The sequence below is a fragment of the Phyllostomus discolor genome, chromosome 8, assembly GCF_004126475.2.
Source record: "Phyllostomus discolor isolate MPI-MPIP mPhyDis1 chromosome 8, mPhyDis1.pri.v3, whole genome shotgun sequence".
NCBI classification, from domain to species: domain Eukaryota; kingdom Metazoa; phylum Chordata; class Mammalia; order Chiroptera; family Phyllostomidae; genus Phyllostomus; species Phyllostomus discolor.
This window is the reverse complement of record NC_040910.2, coordinates 16,109,705-16,137,267: the sequence shown is the minus strand read 5'-3', so window position 1 is coordinate 16,137,267 and position 27,563 is coordinate 16,109,705. Positions and strand designations below refer to the sequence as shown.

At 40.9% G+C, this 27,563-nt stretch overlaps 1 protein-coding gene across 1 annotated transcript; it reads left to right on the top strand.

Moving 5' to 3' along the window:
* The first annotated feature begins 6,650 nt into the window (after positions 1–6,650).
* Positions 6,651–27,115, top strand: PRMT9 (protein arginine methyltransferase 9). Its single transcript, XM_028521936.2, has 12 exons — positions 6,651–7,058; positions 9,350–9,498; positions 12,242–12,478; positions 13,233–13,400; positions 15,620–15,722; positions 16,759–16,865; positions 18,824–19,016; positions 20,805–20,988; positions 22,651–23,368; positions 24,955–25,108; positions 26,334–26,456; positions 26,751–27,115. The coding sequence occupies exons 1-12, from the start codon at positions 6,870–6,872 to the stop codon at positions 26,964–26,966; spliced, it is 2,541 nt and encodes an 846-aa protein (XP_028377737.1). The 5' UTR covers positions 6,651–6,869; the 3' UTR covers positions 26,967–27,115.
* Positions 27,116–27,563: the final 448 nt, after the last annotated feature.

Sequence of the window (27,563 nt, the reverse complement as noted above, 5' to 3'; positions counted from 1 at the left end):
GATGATAAAGAGTGAGCAGAGCAAACAAAGATGGGAAATATTAGAGAAAGGACTGCTTTAGCAAATGTGTGCATGAAGGTAGGAAATGTTGAAGACCAAGGGCAGAGAGGTTAAGTGGAAGCCCAGTCAAGTAGCTGGGACTTAATTAGGAGCTAAGACTTAATCTCATAGGACAGTGAGTTCACGCTGGGCTCAAGAAAAGGCCCTCAGAGTTCACTGAGTAGGGAGGGGGAGCAGCGGATGGCGGATGGCTTCGGTTCTGACACCAACTTCAACAGGAGCCACTTGGCTAACTTTCATCCCATCATTTGCATAATACTTCCCTTACCCACAGGTGCTGGGTGCTTATCAAAACCACACAGATCAAGAGGTCAGAGAGGGTATCTTTGTCTTGGAAAGCATGAGCACTGAAGGGTTGAAGCTAACTCCGCTCTGAAGACAAATCACAACGTGAGATGTTCAGTTACTATTTCTGCCTGTCTTCTTATGATCTGGTGCACATCCAATCAGCAATGCGCACAAAAACTAGGTCACCGGAATCTACTGTGATCACTTGCTTTCCATCAAGTTAAAAAACCTTCCAAGGGCTTGCTACCACAATTTAAGATCTATTATATGTTTTAAGATCTATTTCACCAAGAAAAACAAAGTATTTCTTCTCTTTCTTTAGCTCAGCTGTGGGAGAAAACCAAAGTAAGCTGTCTCAAGGGTTTATTTATTAGATGTCGGTAGGTGGAGAAGGAAGGACTTCTTGTCTCCTTTCTCCCCAGTTATAGGTCTCAAGATCCAAGTATTAGGAAAGACTTACAGGACTGGCTCCTTTTGGGTGCAAGCCTGGCTCTTTGAGAACCACTTCCAGGGGAAGATGGACTGATAATAAGTAACACTTATTAAGGGCTTAATATTTTCCAGGCTCTGTAAGTGCATTAACTCATTTTAATCCCTACAACAAAACAAAGAGATAGGTGCTGTGTGATTCTCATTTAATGGACGAGGAAAATTAAATGCAGAAATTAAGTCACTTAACTTGTTCAAGATTCCTAGGTGGTAAGTGGCTAGGCTTCAAACCCTGACAGTCTGGCTCCAGCATTTGATTCCATAATCACTGCTATAGCATCTCCTGTAGGGCGAAGGGTGTAAAAGGACAATCCCAGCAAGCCTAGCTTGTTATCAGAGGCAGGGTGGAGACTTCCTTTTCGAATGGTGGGGATGGTTCCGTTCCTCCTAGGCTGCTACAAAAGAAGGTGAGGCTGTATCCTTACCAATTAATTTATTTCTAAGGATCAATTTTCATTGGCTCAATTACTTTATTTTGCTCAGGGAAGACACTATAACTAAACACTCTTGGGGCTTTTAACCACTAAGGAATCTCAAATGACCTTTAACTAAACCAAACAACTTCAGGGTACAAACCTACACATTCAACATGATTTTTGCTTCCCCTTTTCTAAGGAAAAGACAAATATCTTTAATTAATATTTCAGAAGTTCTCCATATAAATAATTAAGAAAAATGTTTATAATACACAACAGTGGGTGTTGGGGATCCATCGAATAGGAAATTTGCATCTTAGATCATTCCAGCTACATCAGGGAAGATGAAAGATGAATTTAAGAGGTACATGACTAAAGGCTGGATGATGAAAAGGCCAGTATAAACAGACAAAGTAAAAGATGACGAGAACATGAGCATAGCCCTGGCTGGTGTGGCTCAGTGGATTGAGTGCTAGCCTGCGAACTCAAAGATCTCCAGTTTGATTCCCAGTCAGGGCACATGCCTGCGTTTCAGGCCAGGTCTCCAGTTGAATGCATGAGAGAGGCAACCACACATGGATGTTTCTTTCCCTCTCTTTCTCCCTCCCTTCCCCTCTCTCTAAAAGTAAATAAAATCTTTTTTAAAAGAGAGAAAACATGAACACAGGCAGTAGTAATAAGCATTGAAGGGAGAGGACAGATTTTATTTAAAACTTGAAAAGTAAAAGAGGCAAAATTTGGCAATGATGCTGGTTATTCTCCACTTGCCCCACAGAACCACTTTCTACCTTGTTTTGCCCTGCTCTGTGCCCTGGAGGGTGACTGACTCTAGAAACTCTATCAGCTATAGTCTTTGCATAGGTTTCTGCTAATAGGCATCAGTAAAAGAGTAGAGGGGAGGGTGGGGGAAAGCCACAGGATTCTCTCTTCTGCTTAAGGCCACACATCCATTTAGGCCGCCCCTCTTCCATAGCTACAACTCTTTCTGGGTTCAGGTAGTATAGTCCTTTCCTTATGCTAGTCTCTGGACACCTCACAAACCTCACTGAATGAATCTCTTCATTGTTCTCACCTCCTTTGGTTAATAGTCCTTTGGTTGACCTCTCCTGAATTCATCCCTTTGAGCCTTTTTCCTGCAGGGACATTGACTGGTAAGTAATAAACGAGGAGAGTACAAAGAGATGAGGTGACTCCTGGGTTTAGATTCTTTGCTTTGTTTTGGAGTTTAGCATTTTCCTGAATGCTTTGTTAGTTCATGCTCTGTTCAGATTCCTTGGAATCCACTCTTGTCACCAACACGTTGGTTGACATTTCCAAGCAGGAGATTGAGGCAGGTTCTCAAGAACCAAGCATGGCACCTGTTGCAGAATTAGCAATAAATGAATTTTCTCTCACATTTTAAAAAAGATTGTATTTATTTATTGTTAGAGAGGGGAGGGAAGGGTGAAAGGGAGGGAAACATCAATCTGTGGCTGCCTCTCACACAGCTCCCCACCTGGTACCCCAGGCATGTGTCCTAGACTGGAACTTGAACCTGCGACCCTTTGGGTCCATCCTTTGGTTCAAAGGCTGGCACTCAGTCCACTGAGCCACACCAGCCAGAATTCTCTCACACTGTTTTGAACTCTGTTGTCACATTATTATAGGCCCTTGTATACTCAGATTCTGAACTCAGCATTGGTCTGGCCATTATTAGAGTTTTATATTTAACTTTGAGTTCTAGATTTTGAAATGTACATGGAACCATTAGAAAAGGTCTATTATAAAACAACAAAAATCTTAACTGTAGTAAAATAAAAAATATTGAAGAAACAGAGTGTTTAGCAGTGTGAATGCATGTACACAAATGTCAATGCCCAAGCAGCTGGACCATGGCTATAGTATGTCGTTGTTCCAATGTACATTTTTTTCTCCAAGTAATTCAATATGCTGGTATATTCTATATATCATATAACAATCACTTCAATAATTTAATTGAGAGAATCTTCACAATTCTTTTTTTTTTTTTTAAGATTTTATTTATTTATTTTTAGAGAGGGAAGGGAGGAAGAAAGAGAGAGAGAGAAAGAAACATCAATGTGCGGTCGCTGGGGGCCATGGCCTGCAACCCAGGCATGCGCCCCGACTGGGAATCGAACCTACAACACTTTGGTTTGCAGCCCGCGCTCAATCCACTGAGCCACGCCAGCCAGGGCCACAATTCTTGTTAAACCATAAACAAATTACATTTTGACTCCCTACATTGCCTTTATGCCTGGTACTACATACTCTAAGTACTTCAAATTTCCTAACAGACCCTATAGAAGCCTGCCCCATACCCCACATCCCTAGCATGGACATTAGACTCCACCAGGCCAATTAAATCACCACCTTTGGGAACGAGGGCCAGGCATTGGTATTTAAAAGTTCTTCAAATTATCCTAAAAATGCTTGGAATTGAGAATCAGGCTCCAAACCACAAGATAAAACAAACAGGATCACACAGGAAGATAGAAATCTTCACAGGAGGTGTAAACATAGGATACCTTAAGTCCAGCAAGCTGTTTATCCCTTGTTAATGAACTTCCAGTGAGATTCCCCCCGCTGCTAACTGTCAGCTTCTGCACATTGGAAAGTTGACTGAGCCCTTCCACTAGTTTTGCTTCCTTGTTTGGCGTGTGTGGTTTGTTGACAAGCTGCCCAGAACGTGGTGAAAGACAACCACAATGAAACCTGCCTCGAGTCAGCAGTGGTTTTCTACATCAGTGAGGTTTACCTTAGAACCCTAGAAGAGGGTGAAAAAGAATACATAAATGACGGCATCAAACACACTCTCAAAGGGCAAGCTAACAGTTCAGGATGTGGACAGAGGAAGAGCTATTGTGAGCAAAGGAGTGATGCCTTCAATATTTTTAAAGAAACCTTTGGCTAAGGATCAAGAAGTAAAATCTGCATTCTGCAACTGTTTTGCATCGTCCTCCAGGTTTCTTTGTAATACTCCAAAAGAAGTGAAAGGTAATATATTAAGTACAGTTAACCTTCAATAAATATAATCTCGAGTAAATTCTAAGTCTCAATTAGGAAGGAGGCATTAAAGGAAAATAGTAATTAAAATATATTTTCTATTCCAGATTTCTTAAGGTGACCAGATGCCCCATATTGTGTCAGTTCCGAGAGTATCTAAGATAGAAACTCCATAGAAATGCAAAATACCTGTGATTTCTGTATTTGATTCAATCGCATTTTAACCAGAGATGTAGTCGCTCACAAAGTTATCTGAAGTGTTTCACAAGGGACAGACAGCACCCCTTGCACCGTGTCGGCAGCAGGCACTGCCCGCAGGTTGATACATGGGTGATGACGAAACAATTGAGGCTAACTTCTTCCGTTTCTTCTCTGTGCTCTCTCCACTTCCTGCCAACTCCTTGCTCCCTCTCGGCCTATATACACTTGGTAGTAACAATATGTGCACTTTGAGCATCGTGCAGCCTAGGTGTTTTAGATATTTGGGTTATCTCAACAAACCAGAGCCAGGAACAAAACAAAGCAAGATAAGATAAAATAAGCCTTGCCCCTGTGGAATGGGAAAGTATGCCTTGCGGTAGGTATAACATAATCTGTGAAGTGAAGTAATTCGGCTGAAGAGCGACTCACAGAGGCAACTAGAACAATGGAGCCTAAATGCTTCCTCACCAAACCCAAATCTTTGGAAAGATTGGGAGGTTTCCCTCTGCTTTCTGAAGGGAGATTCCAGCCTGCTATTTTAGACGTTTACGGGATATGAGTTGCACATATTTGTGAAAAAATGCTTAAATGTGTTCATGACCTAACTTTTATTTTAATAATCCAGGTAAGTGTTAAGTGACTCTAGATAATAGTAACAATGCATAGCATAATATAGACGTGTATTTGATATAGAATGGTTACAGCACGCTTAAGGGATTAGCCAAAGCACATGTATGCATAACCCACAGACACAGACAACAGTGTGGGGATGGCCAGAGGGAAGTGGGGGAAGAGGCGCCCGTGTCTGTGGGTGGAGGTGGGCCAAGGGTGGGAAATGGGGACACCTGTAACAATGTCAACAATAAAGACGAAGTTTGATGAAAAAAACAAAGTAGGAAACGTGACTTTGTTAGGCCTTTGTACAAATGACTCTCAAGGAAAGGTTCTTGAATGGGCCAGAAAGGACCAAGTGTGGACTAGAACATACTTTTTTTTTTTAATAAGTTCAATGGCCTTTTCGTGTTTTACTATATTCTGCTGGGACTCGAGACCTTACTTTTTCAGTCGTGTTAGGACTATAACACAGTTCAATCTTAAGTTGCTTAGTAGAGAAAGTGGTCACTGAAGATGCAAGGGGTAAGGACCTGAAGCGGTTGGGAATGCCTACCTGCAAAACCTAGGGGTGGGGCGTGAGTCTTTCCATGAAGATTAAAAAAGACATTTGACTCCCTCCTTTGATCTGGGCTTCACTAGACGCGAAGTTAAAAAATGGTTAAGAACAGAGCCTGCCTTTGAGGATCACAACCTAGCAGTGATCTGACCTCTGAAGAGCTGAGTAGGACTTACATGGATCGGTAGGTGTCCAGAGGAAGGGCGACTCAGATACAGAAGAGAAGGTAAAAAGTCCTGCAGACGACGGACTTGTGAAGGGCCCCCAGTTTTAGTCTGACATCATATAAACTGTTTTTGTTTCTTGTTAAGGAAAATATTCACCATGAACATGTTTGAAACCAGGAACGAAATTGACTTTTCAAGCTGTGTTTCCTACGTCCGTTCCCCTCTAAAGTTTAGAATCTAACTCGTAGGGGCCACACCTTAGAAAACCTTTTTCTGTGCATTGAACCCTAAGCCCGTTTAAAAACCACCGAACAGGCAGTCGGGAGACTCGGGTTCGAACCGTGTCTGTGGCACTAGCTGGTTCTGTGATCTCGGGCAAGTACATCTCAGGACGCCCCCCTCTGTCCTTAGGACGAGTACGATGCCCACCTTAGGACGAGGGCCCACCTTACAGGGTTTCGTGAGGGTGACAAAATAATGCCAGCGAAAGCGTTCCCTCCACCACACCTAAGGTGCTCCCGTGATCTCCGGAGTTCCTTCCAGTCTTGCCATTTTGAGACTTGATGCATCACCGACCAAAGGCCCGAAGCATCACCACAAATGCCTGACGGTCTTTCCCCCTTTCCCACCCACCACACAGTCCCGAAGGCCTGGGAAGGGTGAGAGGACCCTCCACTTTCACTCAGGAAAAAGGGCGCGAGACTGCAGCACACCTTCACGGACCGCCCCCTAAGCGCACGCGCACTGGCCGCCCCTGGCGCGTGCCCGCCTACGGAAGGGGGCGGGTCGCGACGTCGGGCGCGCAGACGTTTGCGTAGCGTGCACCGCCCACCAGTGTCTGTAATTATGGACTGCGTGCGTCGCGGTCGGTGGAGCCCGCCGGTGGGAGGGGGCGGGGCTTCCTCCTGGCGGAGTTGGGCGCGCTCCCCGGCTGCAGAGGGATGTCTTCTCTGTCGCTTCTCGCAGTCTAGTTAGTCGCAGGGGCGTGTAGCCGTCGTAGTCGTTTTCTTGTTCCGTTTACCAAAACATCTGCCCTTCCGTTACACTAGCGCAGTGCTTAGGGTGGTGACTGTCATGTCGAACTCGCGGCCCAGGCCCCGCCGGGCCGCCAGGAGTGCCGCGGGGGGAGCCGGGCGGGACGAGCTGGTGTCGCGGTCCCTGCAGAGCGCGGAGCACTGCATGCGTGCCCAGGACTTCGGCACCGCCTATGCCCACTACCTGCTCGTGCTCAGCCTGTCGCCGGAGCTAAAAGACGACGTGAAGGTGAGGAGAGCCCCTCTTTCAGCTGCTGGCAGATCCTCTGTTCTCGTAAAAGTAAATAAATGCATAAGTAAATTGGGAGAAGGGGCAGAGTTGGGGGGCTGGAGGTGCTATTAATATTTACGGTTCAACCTTGACTCCTTTTGTTCGCCCCACAGCCAGCGCGTTAGAAAATCCTCTCTGCTCCACCGTGAAAATGTATCCGGAATCTTAGCACTTCTCCCCACCTTCTCCTTTGCTACCCTGGTTTTAGCCCCTGCTGACCGTTGGAATAGGCTAGCAGCTAGGCTTTCTCCCGCGGTCCATCTCAGTAAGGTTAGCGAGAACTTTAAACAAAAGTCAGATGACATAATTTCTCTGTTTCAGAACTTCCGACTCAGTCAAATTTCAAAGGCCTTATCGCACGTGAGGCCTCAGGTGATCATCTCCTACTTCCTAAATTGAATTCCAGCTGTATTCGCCTTGCCCCTACTGTATGCAGAAGCAGTGTTGTGGGTTTCTGTAGTGGAATAAACTTTGGAATTAGCCTGAAGTATTCATTTGATGATGCATTCCTTAGGTTCAATTATTGGATTCTCTGTGATAGTTGTTATGTTAAAATGCTGTACATTTTTTTCAAGTTATTTTAGAATCTCATTTTGCAAAAATAATTCAACTATGGATTCAATTCTCAACCTCAAGCTACTTTATTTTACTCAGGATCTCTCAAACTCAGGGCTGCTGAGCTTTTAGGTGGGATGATTCTTTGTTGTGGAGGTGGTCCTGTGCACTGTGGCAGGTTTAGCAACACCCAGACCTCCATTCAGTCGCTATCAGTAGTCTTTAGACATTTTCAGTTCACAAAAGTTTAATGTAAATTTCAGGACCAACTGGTTTAAAGGAGGTGGTGATATGTTTTAGATACAGTTTGCTTTTCTAGGCAGCAGTAGAATAATGGATCATTTCAAGTACTTTTTCTCTATTCCTTGTTCCTTAGTTCCCTCTTATAAAACAGGGATAATACCTTTTTTACAGATACTTAATGTGTATTAAAAGTATATCTAAAATTTGTATTTCAATACCTGATATTCAGTAACTAGCTCTGTTTTCTGCAGAACAAAGTCCATATTTCTTGTCCTAGGCCTTTGCAAAATATCCATCTCTTTAGTCTTATTTCCTGTTACTCCCTCTACTCCTCATACCCACACTTCAGCCACACCAGCCTACTTACTGATTCTCTGTTGACCAATTCCATATAATCTGTGCTTTTCCCCCCTCATCCCCTATAATCTTCCTTATTCTTGACTCTCTAGTAAACTTTATCAGAATTCAGTTTCAGGTATTAACTCTTCTGTGGAAGATACGTGAAGATGATGTGAAATGTATTCAGGAGAAAGCTGGAGTGACCAAAGCCTTTCTCTCTCCGCTGTGTGGCAGCGCAGAGAATGTTCGAGAATGTCCGGAGGGAGATGCAGATGGAGAGGGGCTGACAGTGGGAGGTGGCTGCTGTAGTCCAGCAAGTGGTTCGAAGAGTCAGATTCTCTTGCCACACTGGGGAAGGAGAGGAGGTGACAGATTTGAAGAAATTGAGAGAGAAGAGGCTGGGTTTGAAACTAATTGGAGTTAAGGTGGCAGGGTGACTTCATGGCTTGCAGCCAGGTGGTACCTTAACCTTATATCCTGTGCCAGAGGAATATGATAGGTTCATCTAGAATATTTTGCATTCTTTCAAAATCATATGCTAAAATTTTCTTCACGGAACCTCAGGGCAGGAACAGGATTTATGTTCATACTCTTCTCTGCACACTGATTGTTCAGGATACATTTGAGTTGAGCTGAATTTGAGATAACAAGGAGCAATACCTGGTAGAGAAAGTATTGTTGATAGGAAGTTGTATTATGAGTCTGAGGTTCAGAAGAGGGTCAAGGTTGGAGATGCATTGAGTAGATGTGGCATCCATCAATCCATAGGTGATAGTCAATGCACTGGGAATGAATGAGAAAAGAGAAGACCTAGGACCATCTCCCAAAATGCAGGGGCCCCCCAGAAAGAGGTAGGTGGAGAATGTGAAATGACGGCTAGGAATTGAGAGTATAGAGAATGGTCAAACCATCTTAATTTCCAACCATGAAGGTGGTCACATTTATTCATTTACGTATTTGTTTGTTTAACAAATAGTGCCTTTTAAAGCTAAATAAAATCTAAGGTGATTAGTTATAGTTAGGTTTGATTCTCTGGGGAATCTTCAACCTGTATTGTATAGTCTTTCATCATTTTTGTCATCGACTAACTTGCTGTTTTCTCTTTTGTAAAGGAAACTTTTCAGTACACACTCTTCAGATGGGCCGAAGAGCTGGATGCACTCAGTAGGACCCAAGACCTGCTTGGCTGCTATGAGCAAGCCCTAGAGCTGTTCCCTGATGACGAAGTGATTTGCAATAGCATGGGGGAGCATCTCTTCAGGTGTGTAGTGATTTCTGATGACTCGTTAAGACTTACCCTGCATCGTGTCTCAATCAGGGATACATTGTAAAGTAATTTGAACTGGGAAAGCTTAGTATAAAGAATTATTAGTTATAACAGGATCAGAGTAATGAGGGGTTCGCTAGTAAGATGTAAACTCAGAAGAATATAGGAATAGCAGATATAATACATAATAACAGAGCAGTTTTAGCATTGTATCATGTAATGTGTGGTAGCCACTGTCCCTGAGGCTGAGCTAGAGTCTCAAGGAGGAGTGCCCCCCACTAGGCTGAGATCCAGGCCTTGTGGAAGAGGGCATAACCGCGGTTCACAGGATGGCAGGGAAGTCCTGTGTGCCTCACCAGGGAACTTGTAAAGTTGTACTCTGGAACTTGCTGGAATCTGCCATTGGAATTTCTGTCTACTCTCCACAGAAACTTTATCATTAGGGAAACTGATAAAAACCAAAACTTTTTTGCATTTGTTTCAGTAAATCTGGTTTCACTTCCCTATACAAAGTAAAGGGGAAATTTCTTGTCTAGGGAACACTGTTATAATGCCCTGTGCTATCTAGTAAGATCATTTTACAGGTTCCAGCTATTGTCCTTTGGTGTTCTACTGCTCTGCTCGCCTGGACATGTTAGTTTTTTTTTCTGTGAAAAAGGCATAAGAAATATATATCCCTATCAGCCTCGCTAATGTAACTACCTTATAGTTTAATAGTCTTCATTGAAATGGCCAGGGGAGTGAAATGAGTACTCCTTTAAGAGACACATATTCCAGTTGCAGAGCATGAGAGTAACTGGGAGAATAAGACAGACTGCCACCTGAAGCTTGTTTGTTCGCACTGACCACTAACCGGACCCTGATCCACGGAATCCATCTCTGCACAGCAGCGGCCCCTCTCCGTTTAAATGGAATTCAGTTTAAAAATATTTTAAAATAACTTTAAATTAGTTAGAAATCCACATTTTAATTTTGACGTTTTCTTTAGTTTATGTAAGTAGAGTTACTTTATAGGACTCCGTTATATTTCCAGAGTTACAATTATATGTGTGTAACGGTCATAACATTTTAAGACTTACCATGTTTTAGAGTTAATTCAGTTTAACAGAAAATTGGAGCTCTACATGCTTTTGGCAGATTGTACTTGTTGGTGACCTGTTTCTGTAAGGCATTAGCCTAAGCAATTGCCAGTCATTGAGAAAAAAAAAATCTTGGCGTTCATTTGTTCTGGGGAGATGGAACCATACAACATTTTGAATTTAGACATTCGGCAGTTCAGAATTTGTGACAGTGTGAATGTGGCTTTTGCTAAACAGTTGACCTTTGTTCTTTAGGACAGTGGTTCATAGCTTTTGTTCTACTTGACTTTTCTCATCGAAACAGCATGACTGACTGCCCACCAGAAGAATCACTGATCCAGGGGAAAAAGATTTCCCAAGTAAATGATAGCTTCCTTTCCTGACAGTTATCTGTGAAGTGAAATTTGTGTCTGGGGTGTCTTGTCTTTACATTATTGAGTTAGCCACTCATCAGATTTCAAAAATATTAAATTGCTAAACGGGAAGATAATGTTTTTTTGTTAAAAGAAAAAAGGCATTCTTATAGTGTGCTAATATTATTGACACACATGTTGAGTATTTCCATATGAGATATACTTTGAGTGGATCATCTGTTTTTAGATTAGCATTGCAGCTTAAGAAAACTGAATTAGTATGGATCAAGCCTAAGGGAAGTGCAAATGGAGGAAATTATTAGATGTAGGCTTGGCATTGATTCAACATGTCACTGATATTTTGAAATTTAAAAATATTGCTCTGGTCTCAACAAATAATGATTACATGCGATATATCTCGCATTGCATGTTACGGCAGTTGCAGAATAAGAATAAAACAGCTCTATTTTCAAGATAGTTAAAAATAACATAAGTGCCTATCATTTGACATAAGGCTTTTGCCTTTTGTTAGAGTGCAGTTCCTTTTTTTTTTTTTTTTATTTGGCTTAAACCATACTCAATAAATAGTCTGATTCAGTTTCTTTAAAATTTGTGGAATGCTTTAGGGTGCCTTGTGAAGAAATCTGAGTGTAAATGGTTCTGCTAGCTCAGTTCTTTTCAGTGTGTGGAGCACACACTGGTGCTGATTTACAAATTACCAATCAATGACAGATAAATACAGAAATTGAGAATAAATATTTGGAAATCTAAATAGGAGATTGACATTGCTGTAAATCCAAGCGTATGTTTAGGGAACTGACTTGTTGAAGAGAATTTGGACTAGTTTGGGTGCTGCTGAAATCTGATGTGTGAGTTACATGCCAGTCACATGCAGTTCAGCCATACTGCTCGACAAATGATTAGATGCTTCATAAGGGACCCACTAGGTATAGGCATTAGTAGGTTTTATAGAGAGAATGGTTTTTGGAAAGCACTGGTGTTCTGTTAGGTTGGTCACATGAAGGACGACTTTGAGAGCTTCTGACATAGTATAGTACAATAGTAATTTTTAGTTAAGCACTTGTTAGTGTCCTGGAATGCATAAAACATAATAGGGGTTCAGAAAAGAAAGAAGTGGTCAAGGATTGCGCTCTCACCGAAGGCTTCCCAAAGGAGGTGGCACTTGGGTCGAGTGGGATTGGGGTGCAGCTGAGGCACTCTCAGGCCAGATGAGTGGCACGAACAAAGGCGCTGTAATTCATAGCATATAGTTGAATGTCTTGTCTGGCCTTTTTTTTGCTCTAGGATGGGCTTTAGAGATGAAGCAGCCGGGTATTTCCATAAAGCAGTGAAGCTAAACCCTGATTTCAGTGATGCGAAGGAGAATTTTTATCGTGTTGCAAATTGGTTGGTGGAACGCTGGCACTTTATCATGCTTAATGACACCAAAAGGAATATGATTTATAATGCAGCAATCCAAAAGGCAGTTTGTTTGGGATCCAAAAGTGTTTTGGACATTGGAGCAGGAACTGGAATACTAAGGTTTGTTGTACTTGTGTTTTAATTACATATGCATGCATATTAATGTAAATGAAAGATTTTTTTTTACCAAATATGGCATAATTAACTGGAATTTAAAACTAGAGATTAATTTATTTCTCATCTTTTTTGAAGATTTTTTTTTTATTTTTAGAGAGAGGGGAAAGGAGGGAAATATTGATATGTGAGAGATACATCAATCAGCTGTCAGTTGTTTGCCTCTGTCAGGCCCTCAACCAGGGACCTGGGCTGCAACCCAGGCATGTGCCCTGACTGGTAGTAGAACCAGCAACCTTTTGATTCACTAGCCGGCACTCAGTCCATTGAGCCACACCAGCCAGGGCATTTTTCTCATAGTCTTGTTTTGATTGTTTATGCAACTATTGTATTTTTTACTATAACTTTTACTTTATCAAGAAACTGAGCTTAACTACTAAGAAAAATTTGGGGTTATTATTGAAATTTTGAATAATGAATTTTAATAGCATTTTTTTACATAAATATTCTGGTTTGAATCTAGTTATTTAAGTCCACTAGCATTCTTCACACCAGTTGTGTCTTCTTAATCAGGTGAATGTCATGAGTTATTGTATGACTTTTACCTTGACGAGAATATTAATTGATGTTTTCATATGGAATAAATAATGGTCGTGTTAAAGAATAAAAGGAAAGCCCCATGGCTAAGTATCCCAGTTCCACTAACGTTTGGGAGAATGCAGCGGACTGTGTTTTCTTGATGGAGCGCTCTTCCCCGTAGCATGTTTGCTAAGAGAGCGGGTGCGCACGCGGTGTACGCCTGTGAGCTGTCCCAGACCATGTACGAACTGGCCTGCGACGTCGTGGCCGCGAACAAGATGGCAGCAGGGATCACGCTCTTACACATGAAGTCGCTCGACATAGAAATTCCGAAACACATTCCCGAAAGGTAATACCATGTAAACTAACTTTGGTATTTATAATCCTGTATTCAATTTTTTTAAGCAGTAAGATATTTCCACTTCTGGCTTCTAGTCTCAACAAAAATGCTAAAACCTTTATATTGTAAAGTTATGGAAATAGGGTAGTTTGGCAGAAGATCAGTTTTTGAAATAAGGTCATATTCTTGATAATATTTAAAGATCTGGAGAAAAATGTGTGGCAAGGGACTTAATAAATGAACTTGACCTTTAGCAAGTTACTTTACCTTTGTTAATTTTAGCGTTCTAGTCGTAAAAATGAATAATATCTCCTGGGTGGTCAATAACTATTTGAAAATTCTTCAGTAAAATAATACCTGAGTAGGTCAGCCTTGATACCCATGTTATAATTTGTGTTAATATCTTCAGCTAAATTGGACGTTTTGGGAGTTTCATCTCAGTGGCTTGGGCCCTTTCAAATGCTTTGAATACAGTAAGTCCTAGCTTTTGATCCTGTCATGAGGATGATGGAATTTAGAGCTAGAAGGGATTTAAAGTCATCTGGTCCAGCATTCTCATTTTAGGTCGAGTTTTCTCTACGTAGCACTTGCTTTACTCCTCCTTCTCGGTGATCTCTCTTCTCATCTTATTTGAGTTTATATTGAAACAGGACTTTATACTCCTGTCATTTGGACTATGATCTTAAAAAGTCTTCTTTCATGTGTGTATAATAATATTTATATTTAGATAATACTTAGCTTTTCAGTGGTCTGTCTCTACATTTGTTGTCAGAAATAGAAGTCCTAGTAGACTGTCGAAACATATTATACCCGTTTAATAGAAATAAACAATGTCCTGAATTGTCTTAGCCTGCAGACTACGTGGCTTAAACAACAGACACTTATTTTCTCATAGTTTGGGAAGCTAGAAGTCCATCATCAAGGGTGCTGGCAAATTTGGTTTCTAGCGAGAGTTCTTTTCCTGGCTTGCAGATGGCTGCCTTCCTACCATGTTCCCACACGGCCGGCTCTGTGCATGTGAGGAGAGCAAGAGGTCACTGGTGTCTCTTTCACTTGGACGAGAACACCAGTTCCATCAGTTGTCTCCACCTTTGTGATCTCAGTTGACCTCACTTACCTCCTGAAGACTCTCCAAATGCAGTCACTTTGGGGGCTGGGACCTCAACGTGGATTTTGGTGTTACACAATTTAGTCCATAGCGTGAATCAAAGTTAATTTAACTTAATTTACACTTTTCTCACAGATAGTGTGGAAGGATCTACTGACTTTGAATCAGGAGATACAGATTCAAGTACACATTCGGTTTTTAATTTATCTTGACCTTGAGTAAATCTAGACACTTTAAAATGTTAGAATAGATGTTTGTGATACCTTCCACTTTGTAAATATATGCAGTCAAAAATATTGAGAAATTTGTGTATAAATAGAATACTGGGGTTAGGCACAGTGGGGGATAGCCAAGTTGTTTTTGTTCTCAAGGCACCTACAGTCTAGGTAGGAAGATAAGGAATGGTAATGGAACTCTTTTAATCTTCTAACTACACAAATGAATGATACAGTAAGTGCTAAAGAAGGTCAGAGAAAGGAGAAATCATTTTGGTGTGTCTCTGAGTGAAATGTTCTAGAAAGAAAAAATGAACAGAGGAAAAGTTGGTAAAGCAAGAGAAGTCACAGGAGAGGCCCAACCAACGTGTTAGTGGTAAAAACAGAGGTAATGAAAGATAGAGAAGGATTTTGAGGGGCAGAACTTCTCATGTGCATTGGATGTTATTTATAGATCAAAGAAAATGAAAACGGAGAAAAACTATTCATTTTGATAAGTAGGAGAGTCATTGGTGATGCAGTGTATTTTTACAGAGTGTTAGGGGTAGAAGTCCAGTTAGTCAGCATTAAGGAGAAAGACTGGGAAGATAAGGGGGATGAGCTCTCTCAGGATTTAGGCCATGAGAGACTAGTCTGAGTCGGCAGCAGGGTCCAGGGAAGGTTGTGTTCCCCTCCCCCCTTGCCCGCCAGAAGTTGTCCGTGGCGCTCAGAGGAGCCTGAAGAACATTAGAGTCAAGTTCTTCAAGATTCAAGAGTAGATATTAAAATGAAATGTATTGGGGAATTTTATTTTACATATGGACTGTTCTTATAATATACTCTTCCTTTTTTCTCTCAGCTTTGACATCTTTACATAAATAGCATGATATTTTACTTACATATATCTTTAAAACATCATTCTATAGAGTGTCCCTAGTTGTAACAGAAACTGTCGATGCAGGTTTATTTGGAGAAGGAATTGTGGAGAGTTTGATTCATGCGTGGGAGCATTTACTTTTGCAGCCAAAGGTAAGCAGCATGGAAATTCTTAAATTGGATTAAGAATTCATTATTTTAACAGATATTTATCCAGCCCGTACTGGAAAGAAACCCATATATAAAACCCATTGTGTACTTGTGTGTTCAAGTGGGGTATTCAGGCAAAAAATGCTCCAGGAAGGAATTCATGGGAATTGAGACTGTGTAGTGGAGGGACTATTGGATTCTTGAGTAGGGTTGGAAAGGTGAGTACTTTCAGTCTCACAGTCCTCCCTGCGGATTATCAAGAGTGTATAGTGATAGCTGTCTTGGTACTTTTTTTTTTTTAATTGATTTGAGAGAGGGTGGGGGGAGGGAGGGAGAGAGAGGCACATTGATTTGTTGTTCCACCCATTTCTGTATTCATTGGTTGGGTCTTGTATGTGCCCTGACCAGGGATTGAACCTGCAACCTTGGCACATAGTGCTCTAACTGACTGAGCTACCTGGTCAGGGTTGACTTTGTATGGTTTTAAGGTACTAGTTGAACCCAGGCTGCTAATTGGACAGAATTAACTTTTATAATTACCAAAGTACATTTTACATTAAAATCCTTTAGTGTAGCCCACAAATTGTAGATTTGGTTTATACAATACATATTCTGAATGAAATGCTTTTTAACATGTGATAAGAATTCACTGCTTACAGAAAGTGATTTGGATTTAAAATAGCTAATTAAAGGTTGAAAAGAAGAGCAGTTTGTTTTTGAAGTAGGTGATAGTGATTTTGGTTTTTCAATGAGTTATATCCAAAAGTTTTTTGCTTTAATCATACTTTTACCCTTGTAACTCCCCCCTTCCCCTTTCTCCTTCCCTTCCTATTTGTGCTGTTAAAAAATTTATATATACACAATATATAAATGCATACATAAGGCAAATAAAAATAAAAGAAAAATTTTAAAGAAAAACAACCTACTTATCCTTACCTATTGTTTTTTAAGTTTTTTCTTATTTTTATAGCTTGTCATCATACACAGATATTTTTGCATACATGTAGCTGAATCTAATTTTTACTGTTACATTTTTTAGACCAAAGGTGAAAATGGTAATTGTGAAAAGTATGGGAAAGTTATACCAGCAAGTGCTGTCGTATTTGGCATGGCAGTAGAATGTGCAGAGATAAGAAGACATCATAGGTAAGTGATTATTTATACAGCAAATATTAAAAAATTGTAATTTTAAGGAGTAGACTCTACCTTAAAGATTATTTAATGAATATTTATTTGGAAGAGAATTTGTAGTTTTCTGACCTTTAAATTCATAATGTTTATTCTGGTCTTAATTTTCTTTTTGAATTTGTTAAAGCTTAAGGATTCTAGAATTAAAACCAGCTCTCAATTTTCTAGTGGAAAATTAATTTTGATAAACTTAGTATCCTGTTGATATGTGATAGATTCTTGTAGGAAAATACTAAGTTCATTGATTTTAGATGAAAGTAAAGTAAAAATTTCCAATATGAAAATAATTTTAGTTTTATTTCTCTCATTTCTTCTCAGTAACTTTATTGGTATTATAATGTTCTGTGGTTGAAGAGAATGAAATTGTAGGATCTTTCTACCCTTGAGTTGCTGAGATTTACTTGTTATAGAAGCTTATTGGTTACATTTTTTGTGAACATTAGTGAATATTTTGTTTTGCTAAAATAGTTGACCCAGATTTTGTTAGGACTTTTCAAAGAGCCCCCCCCCTTCTGATAAGTTAGTAGTGCTAAATGTAACATACAAATATTTTAGGAAGCACTGATGAGTAAAAGAATAAAATAAAAATCATCCTGATAACTATTATAGGTAAGTACTATTCACCTTTGCTACATTTTCTTCCTTATACTTTTCTATGCCTGTTGCAAGGTGAGAAGCAAAAATGTGTAGGGATTGGGTAGGGCACAGTGCACTGGCCAGACAGGCAGTGGCCTTAGCACACTGGCTGAGTCAGAGTGCACTGGTTAAGTGTCAGCTCTGTGTAAGTAAATGTGTGTGTGTATAAATTAAATTTTATTTCAGAAGTATCAGTAAGTGTGTTTTTTTTTCCTTTGTGAACCTCTTCATGTTAATAGATTTGTTTCATGTATTTTTAAAGTCAGTTTCTAGTGTAGGTCTCAGAGTTTACAATTTTAGGGTTGGTTTTCACTTTTCTCCTCTTAAGAACAGTGGTAAATATCTTTGTACTTAGTCCATATGGACCTGTGTTGAGTATTTTCTTGGGATAACTTCCTTAATAATAAAACTACTCAGTTGAAGGGTATGTACATTTTTCTGGCTATAGAGACACATTGCTGAATTGTCCACCAGAAAAGCTAGGGTGTAGCTTCCTGAGATTTCTTGCTATAATGAAATTCTAGATCCCCCCCCCCCCACTCAAGAGTGGCCATTATTCTGACGTGTAACACCATTGATTATTTTCTTGTTTTGAATTTCATACAGATGGAATCATCCAGTATTTTTCATGTGCTTTTCTTTTGTCCTTTGTCCAACGCATCATGTTCTGGTGTATAGCTTGCTCCATCTCATTGCCGTGTACAGTATGCCATTGTATGGACATACCACGATGCGTTTGTCCATTTTACTGTGGAGGGACATGTAGATTATGTCCAGTTTTGGGGGGGCACTGGAAATAACAGTACAGCTTTAAACATCCTCTAACATTCTTGTGATCGTGTGTATGAATTTTTGTGGGCCATATTCCTAAGGGTGGAAATGTCAGACACTTTCAGGTTTCAATACTGATATGTTCAGCTTGAATAGATACAATGAAAGTCTCCCAAAGTGGTCTTATTAATTTTATATTGGTGCCAGTAGTGTATGAGACTGTATTCTCACCAATACTTTGTATTGACTGTTTATTTCCCCCCTTTTGGTGGTTGTGTAGTGTGGTTTTAACTTTATTTCCCTGATGGCTAATTAAGCTGAACAAGTTTTCATATGCTTTTTGCCATTTGGATATGCTGTTTTGTGAAGTGTCTTAAGTCTCTTGCTACTTTTTCTTTTACTTTTATTAATTTTTAGGAATTCAAAAGTATATTCTATATATGAGTCCTTTGTTGAACAGAAGTGCCACCAATATTTTCTACTCAGCACCTTGCCTTTTTTCTCACCAGGGTGGGTGTGAAGGACATTGCTGGGATCTGCTTGCCCGCAAGTGTGAAATTTCAGAGTCCAGCTCATTCTTCTGCAGATTCCGAAGAGACAAGTGAACCTTATACAACTGAAAAGATGAGTCGAGTTCCTGGAGGGTATTCGGCTTTGACAGAGTGCTTTGAAATTATGACAGTAGATTTCAACAACCTTCAGGTAAAAAAAAAGTTCAGGTTAAAAAAAATGTTTTTGGGCATTAAACTTCATCTGTTGTTTAAAATAATACATAGAACAGTCTTATGAGTTTGCATGGATTCCACATACTCTATGTAAAGAAAATGATTAAACAGTAATTAAAATTCCCTCCTGAAACTATTCACTTTAAATGCAGAAGAAAAAAATCCCTATGGTTTTTTGGGAATGTGTGACCTGCCAGGTGTTTCACAGGTGTTCTTAGGTCCCTCTGAAACCCGCACTGCAGTGTAGTTTTACCTGTCTGTGTGCTGTGCCGGTGCAGGAACGGAGCTTACAGCAGTCTCCCCCGGTTACATGGCGTGTGAATGCAGGGCAGGAGTTCCAGCCCAGATGTTTCCGACTTTCCTTAGTGTCATGCTGCCCTTTCAGTTGCTGGTTAATTCCTTGAAATGAGTAGTGATCCATATCTGGGCGTTGTATGATTGTTAGGGGGGCCAACTGTCCCAGTTTGCCCAGGACTGAGAGGTTCCTGAGATGCGGGGCAGTCTTGGGCAAGCCAGGACAAGTTGGTCACTTAGTGTCTCTGTGGGTGTTGCTGAGTGGACGAAGGGAGTGAGGGACGAAGAAGAGTGCCCAAAGGAACCAAGAAAAGTTACGTGCAGCCCTTCTCTAAGCTCTGTAAGTGAGGCTGCCTGTTCAAGTACAGAAGGTTTTAGATGAAGCCCACCTGGGGCAGAAGCCTTCATGAGGGTCATTTCCACCTAAGATTTTTATAATTTAACAAAAGGCTTCCCCTATTGATTGTTACTGTTTTTCCCTTGACATGGTGTGGAGCTAAATGAACGCTTTGGCATTGCTTGGTAAGGTGGAGCTTCAAGAACACTTCTTTTCTGATAGCACATTCCAGTAGGGAACAACGTGATTACAGCTGCGAAGCACCCCGAAGCGACCCTTTTCTTAGTTTAAGCTTTTCTGATTGTAATTTTTCTTTGCCACAATAAAAAATACCTCTATTAAGGCTTTCATTTTAAAAGTAATATCTGCCTGTTTAATACTTTCAAGAATACAGAAAAGAGGAAAGGAGAAATGAAAGAATGTCTTTCTTTTTAAATCTAGGCCCTTTTTCCAGGTCACCAGTTTCAGGTGCATCGCTTCAGATTTGCTTTTCTATTCTATATGCGCACACACACACACTTTTTACAAAAACAAAACATACTTGAACAACAATTACAATTTTAAAAATGTTAAAAAATGAAGGACCCATGGACAAAGACAGTGGGAGGGGGTATTGAATGTGGGAGGTGGGGGTGGGTAGGGTAGGGGAGAGTAATGGGGTGAAAATGGGGACAACTGTAATTGCACAATAAAAAAAAGGAAAAGAAATGAAACAATTAAAAAAATAAAAAAAAAAAACAACCCTGTTGTTTTGCCATTCACTGCCTTCATTCAACAATACAAGGTGGGGCGAAAGGAGGCTTGCAGTTGTTCAAATGGAAAATAATACAAGAAAAAACTGTGTGTTTCCTGCACTCACACGTGTAAACTGACTCTTCCCCCACCCCGTATATCATGGACTTCTTTAGAACCATGTCAGTACTGTGTATCTCTTCCTTGTTTTTAATAGCTGCATGGAATGCCATTATGACCTCTCACAGCTTCCCACCCAGGGTGCCTTAAGTGGCCATAGGTGTGCCAAGATACTGACCCCCCAAGGGCACTGGCAGGACTAAGAACCTGCAGAAATGAAAAGTGATATGCTTCTGGGGCATGCACATATTAAATGTATAAAATCCTTTTATATTTCCACAGGAATTAAAAAGTCTTGCAACTAGAAAACCCAATAAAATTGGTGTTCCTGTTATGAAAGAAGGCACACTAGATGCTATCGTGGTTTGGTTTGTACTGCAGCTTGATGACGAGCACAGTTTATGCACAAGTCCGAGTGAGGAAACGTGTTGGGAACAGGCCGTCTACCCTGTACAGGACCTCGCAGGTATTATCTTGTGTAATAATTTTGTTTTCCTAAATTTGTTGCTTTAACCCTTTAAACACTTGAGTCATTGTCAAAAATGTGCTTTGAATGTGAAGTTTCTAGTCAAGGGAGACTGATTTTTGAGAATTTTCTTTTTCTATATTAGAAGCAGCTTTAAATAATATATGTAGTTGAGAAGAGACACTAAAACACAACTCTGCTGCCACTCAAAAGGATCTATCATTAAATCATTTCTTCAGCTCTGATTATTCGAGTTACCCATAGCTAAGAGAACTGCTGGTGCATTTTTAATGGAACACAGTGGAAAGTAGTACTCGCCATGCAGCAGTCCGTACCGCTTACAGAATCTGGCGGCGTCTGTGGAGCCTGGGCCATAGACATGTATGCTCATATAAGTGCAAAGTTTTGCAGGTTTAGCGAGTCCATAAATCCATGAACTTCTCTAGGGAAGTTCTGTGTTGAAGGTATTTTTTTGTATAGAATATTTTTTCTTTACCAGCAATTTGATGCGTTTCACAGCAGTTGTATTGCATAGAAAAATTCTACCTTTTTTAAAGGGCTGTTTCTCTCTGTCCGAATCAAGGCTGTAACTGGGCACAGTCACTGAGCTGTGGAGTCAGTGCAGCGGCTTGGCCGGTGCGGTGTTCTGGAGTCCGTCAGGTGGCCTGGATTCGGGTCCCTGGCCGGCCTGGCTGGTTCCTCCAGAGCTTTCGTTTTGTGCTGCGTGAGAGTGGGCGATGCTGCCTGCCTTGCAGAACTGTAGTCAGGGCTCGTAGAGATAATGGATGTAAAGTGCTACGGTGACGACAGGCACTTACCAAGTGACAGTTTCTATTTGTGTTGATTTATTCTAAGCCTCTTCCAGTAATAACAGACAGCCTTTTTTTTTTTTTTAATCTTTAGGGAAAGGACATTTTAAATGTTTAAACATAAGAATAACAACTCATATTTTCAACTGACTTGAGCACTCATAAAGGATTGTGATCGTACATTCACATTTTAAAGTTTTATCAAGTGAGAAAGCTAATGGAAGAGAGCATGGTAGAGTCTGTTGTAGGACTTAGTCTTGCCTTACATTTTCAGATCCCTAAATATGCAAGACTGTCAGTTAAGAGGTATTACAGTTAAGAGGTATTTTTGACTGCTTCTTTGCTGTTGTAGAAATTACCGTTAGAGAAAAGAATAATGTCCCCTTAAACTAAAGTGAGGTTTGGTATTAATCCTGAAATTTCATCTCACATTGTTATTGTTGGCTTCATTGCCAAAGAAGATTGAGAGTTCCCTGTGGCCCTTCCTCCAGCCCCGAATTTGGGGACACGAACGGATACCTAATGATTATAGCAAAGCCACTAAATACTGATAGTTAGGGTCCAATAATGTAGCTCTTGAATCTCCGTATAAGGCTGTTAACTGAATCTTCAAACTTCAGTTTTTCCCTATGTAAAATTGGAGAGATTGTCCTAGCTTTTTTTTTTTGTAGGAAATGAATACATTGATTTGCTTAATTCTAATAAATTAATGGATATAATCCTCCCTGTAGTAATTTTAAAAATGGGGAGGGGTGGCGGAATGGGAGGACCAATGTGTTTATGTGATCATAAGGCTTATTATATAAACACTAGTATTCATCAACTCTAACTTTTTTCCTTCTTTTTTATGAAGACTACTGCGTAAGGCCTGGGGACCATGTGATGATGGAAGTGTCTTGTCAGGACTGTTACTTAAGAATCCAGAGTGTCAGTGTCTTCAGTTCGGAACCTGAAATGGATGTTGGAAAAAGTTTCAGCAAGAATGAAGACTTGCTGTCTTTAGGAAACGAGGCCGAACTCTGTAGCGCCCTGGCTAACCTGCAGACCAGCAAACCAGATGCCGTGGAGCAGACATGTGTCTTGGAGTCCACAGAAATCGCTCTGCTTAATAACGTTCCGTACCACGAAGCCTTTAGGCTGGCCATGAGCCGAGTGCTGTCTTCCCTGAGCCCGGAGAGGCCGGGCCAGGCCGTGGAGGCCCACTGCCAGGACAGTGAGATGAGCTGCGGGGGCGGGCAGGGCGAGTCGGAACCCGGTGCCGCGGAGCCCTTCTACGTGCTAGACGTGTCCGAGGGCTTCTCCGTCCTGCCCATCATCGCGGGCGCCCTCGGGCGGGTGAAGCCTTACAGTTCGGTGGAGAAGGACCAGCATCGTGCCACTCTGGACCTCATATCCGAAGCCAATCACTTTCCTAAAGAAACACTTGAGTTCTGGCTGAGACATGTGGAAGACGAGTCTGCCGTGTTGCAAAGGCCAAAATCAGACAAGCTGTGGAGCATAATCATACTGGATGTCATTGAGCCATCTGGGCTCATTCAGCAGGAAATAATGGAGAAAGCCGCGATATCCAGGTAACACCAAAAAACGTAACTGTTGGTTTTCGTGAGTCATGATCTTGTGTGTTCCTGTGCTTGTCGTTACTGATGTTTTCCCCCAAAGGGCCCTCTGCTCTGTAGATATGACGAAGAGAGCCTGCTTTGGGATTGGCTGCCTCTGCGTAAGATGGACATAAGTAGAGATCTGTAAAAATAGAAGATGTTCAGGGCGACTAAGGAAAAATCAAATTTCAGCTTGCCGATTTCATAGAATGGTACCCTTTTGTCGCTATTTGGGATTAAAATTTTCTCTGATTTGGTAAAGGTATTGATAAGAGTTTAGGTAAGAGCTATATGTATATGTGTGTGTGTATGCATATATTTTTTTTAAAGAACTGTATAATTTTGTTGAGATGTAATTTTACCAATTATGGAGATTCAGTTTCTACCAGACTTCACCTAAAACGTTACAAGTTAACAGAAAAAGAATAACACAAATGAGTACAGCATTAGTGTCGGGGTGGAGTCCATTTTTAGGCTAGTGTGTGTAGAGGACTTATTACTATATGATCGTGTGCTTATGTTAGTGACGAGAGGTGTTCCTGCTTTGGAAGCATGGCTTGTTTCGGTCGGTCTGCTGCTGCTGCAGTTCCGAATCACCCCTGACTCTCCTTGCTTGTTCTGTGCCCGTCAGGGGGCCTGGTCGTGAGTTGGCTTCCTGTGACAAGGGAAAGCCATTACAGGAGCAGCCTGTGTACCTGTTGTCAACTTCTCCATCAGCTTTTTATTTGGAAAAGTTTCAAAATTCCAAATTTAAGAAAAACAAAGGTAGTAGCAGCGAACACTAGACAACTGTTTTGTTTGCTGAGTCATTTGATAGTTGTTAGCTTATCTTGGGCCCTTATTTTAACAATTAGCGTGTGTCTCCTTAGAACAAAGGCTTTCCTCTACACAACACAAAATGGTCACACTTGAGAAACTTAGCATTGATAAAATACTATTATTTAATAGATAGTGAATATTAAAATTTCCCCTGCTGTCCCAGGAATATGTTCTTCACTGCTTTTTCTCACCCATCTGGAACCAGCTGGGACTATTGAGTAAAATTGAGGGATTTAAGGTTTGATTGAAAATGTGTCAAATGAAAAGGACCATTTGGTTTAAAGTACCTTGAAGTGCCCTCCACCCTCTCACATCTGCCGCAGTTTTCAGGGGTGAGGGAACAGACTGGATGTGTGTGTGTGGGGCTGCCTGGGCTCAAGAGCCCTAAACTGCACCCAGGCACGAGGACCTCCCACGGGCACCGCTTCGCATTTCCAGGGAGGCCCACATGCAATGCGGCTTCTTGCCATTGGGCATTTCCAGTGTGTTCACAGTTCTCTCAGCCCAGATGCAGTCTCCCTACTAATATTTTTAAAATTTTTTTATCATAGCAGTGTTGCTGATAACACAGCTAACGTTCAACCTATGGGATTTCCAGGGAAACAGAAGATGAAACCTAAGATAATTTTGGAGATAGGATTTTCCTAACCCTTTACTCACTAATGCATCACGATTTAGTGGTTGGTATTGATAAAATGTAAGGCATAATGATGCTTTTTAAAACACTTTTCCTTCTCTAGGTGTTTGCTACAATCGGGAGGTAAGATCTTTCCTCAGTACGTGCTGATGTTTGGGTTGCTTGTGGAATCCCAGACACTGGTGGAAGAGAATGCTGTTCAAGGGGCATCACGAACTCTCGGATTAAACATAGCGCCGTTTATTAACCAGTTTCAGGTACGTGTCTAAAAGAGAAACTCAGCCAGGTGGCTGTTACCCAGTCTACCTTCTCTCTCTGTGTGGTTTTACATAGTCATTGTGCTTAGCTGGATTAGGATGGTAGTCTGTTTCCTACAGCAAAGGTGCTTATTGTGGATAAAAATTACCTAGGGACGGTCAGATGCCTTCAAGGATGCCCAGGGAGAGGCTGATGTATCTGTGTCCTCTGTTCATCATGAACAGTTCTCAAACATTTCATTCAGACAGGAGGGCACTTTTTAAACGCTTCCCTCTCATTTCAAATGAGGAGGCCGAAGTGATGGGACACTTTATGGCAGTGGGTTCTCCACCTTGACTGTCTTGTCCTGTGTCCCGTAATGTTGTCAGTCAGCAAAGTTCCACGTGTCCAACGGTGGTCCCATAAGATTGTCATGGAGCTGAAAACTTCCTGTTGCCTGGTGATGTCATAGCCAAGGTGATGTCACAGAGCCACGCATTCCTCTCGTATTTGTGATGATGCGTGTAAAAAAGCTACGGTGCTGCCAGTCGTTGAAAGCCTAGCACATACCACTACGGTAGTGGGCCGCACCACCTAGGTTGTGTAAGGCTCTCTGTGACGTCGGCACAACAAAGCCACGTGATGACTCGTTTCTCAGAACATACCCCCGGTTAAGCACATGGCTGTACTTCCAGAACTACTGATAACTGGATCCCAGCTCCAGGTCACTGGTGGGCGGCCTGAACAGCCAGACTTTTTACAATGTCCCTAGGCGATTGTAATTTGCAGCCCAAGTTGAGAATAAACTTTATTATTCAAACAAAATCCACTGTTAAGTTGTTTGGCTGAATTTGGCATATATTCTCAATTTAATAATTAATGTAAAACTATTTGTTATTTCATCTTGCACACATAAGCTCATCCTTGGTTTCAAATTTTTGAGCTATTTGGCTTAACTAAAAATTTAATCTGCTTTCATCAAAGCAGAAAATCTGTAGATAACTGAAACCATGAAACCAAGTCGTTTAAACAAACGACTTGACCTGTGTAAAACCTTAGTTTGTTTAGTCTTCTTGTAAAACTGGAATCATGAAACTCCTTATTCCTTAGAATGGATGTAGGAATTGAGTTAAATGAGGAGGTAAAAAGCATTGCATCATACTGAGCCAAGTACTGAGCAATCAGTTGGTGAGCTTCGGTCACAAAAAGAATTGAGTAAAAGTGAAAAACATGTCCTTTCTTTAGGTACCTATACGTGCATTTTTGGACCTCTCCTCGTTGCCCTGTGTACCTTTAAGTAAGCCAGTGGAACTCCTGAGACTGGATTTAATGACTCCCTATTTGAACACCTCTAACAGACAAGTGAAGGTAATGTAAAATCACTCCTCTTGTCACATTCAGAATAATTATCTTAAACTAGGTAGTACTTTATGTACATAAACTTGGTTTAGCCACTGTCTTTGAGAATTTAAATGTCATTTCTTTTTTGAACAATATCAAAAAATGGGCTTAGAAAAGTAAATATTAGTGAATAAGTTGCTATTAATTGAATTGGGTAATTAAATATATTTCTTTATGAAATTTGGATCTAAAATTGACTAAAAAGAGAAAGACTGACTAATTCATTTGTTCCGATGAAATTCATTTTCTTAATTTTCCTAGGTACACGTTTGTAAATCTGGTCAAGTGACGGCCATTCCATTCTGGTATCAGATGTACCTGGACGACGACATTCGACTGGATACCTCCAGTGAAGTCTCCCACTGGAAACAAGCTGCAGTTGTCCTGGATCCCCCCATCCAGGTGCAGACGGGGGAGGAGCTCGTGCTCCAGGTCCAGCACCACAAAAGCAACGTCAGCATCACAGTGCAGCGCTGAGGAGCAGTTTCCTGATGAGAAACTGAGCGGAGCGAGCGCCCCATTTGCCTGGTCGGAGGAGTGCGACTGGCGTCATCAAGTTGGGGGGCGGTAAAGAATTAATCCCTTGTATTGGTCAAATAGTTTTAAAAACGGACCTTAATAAAGTGTATTTAAAAGAGGCTAAATTACCGAGTAGCATTATTACGAAAATGTTTGCTGCAGACTTCCTTTCTGCAAAAGGCTGTCATTAGTTTTTCACATTAGGAAACTGCCTTTATTGCTTAGTTTTATACTCACTATAGATTAAATTGTACTAAACAAATTTTGTCCACATGCTAAAGCTATAAAGTATTTTGAGTCATCTTCATTGTCCTGGGTCAGTAAGAAAGCGCAACTTTTAATTTTTAGGTGTCTTGGCATTTTTCCTTAAATCCAAACTTATAATTGGAAACATCAAAAACTTGGTTACCTATAAATTACAGGTTTGCTGCGTTTAAATACTGGTGTACTTCTGAAATACCTTCTCAGGTTTTGTGTTTCAGGAATAAGCTATGAGCTAAATGTAATTAAGTTAGGAAAAAACTAAAATCTTGAGGCTGCATTTTTCCTGGTCTA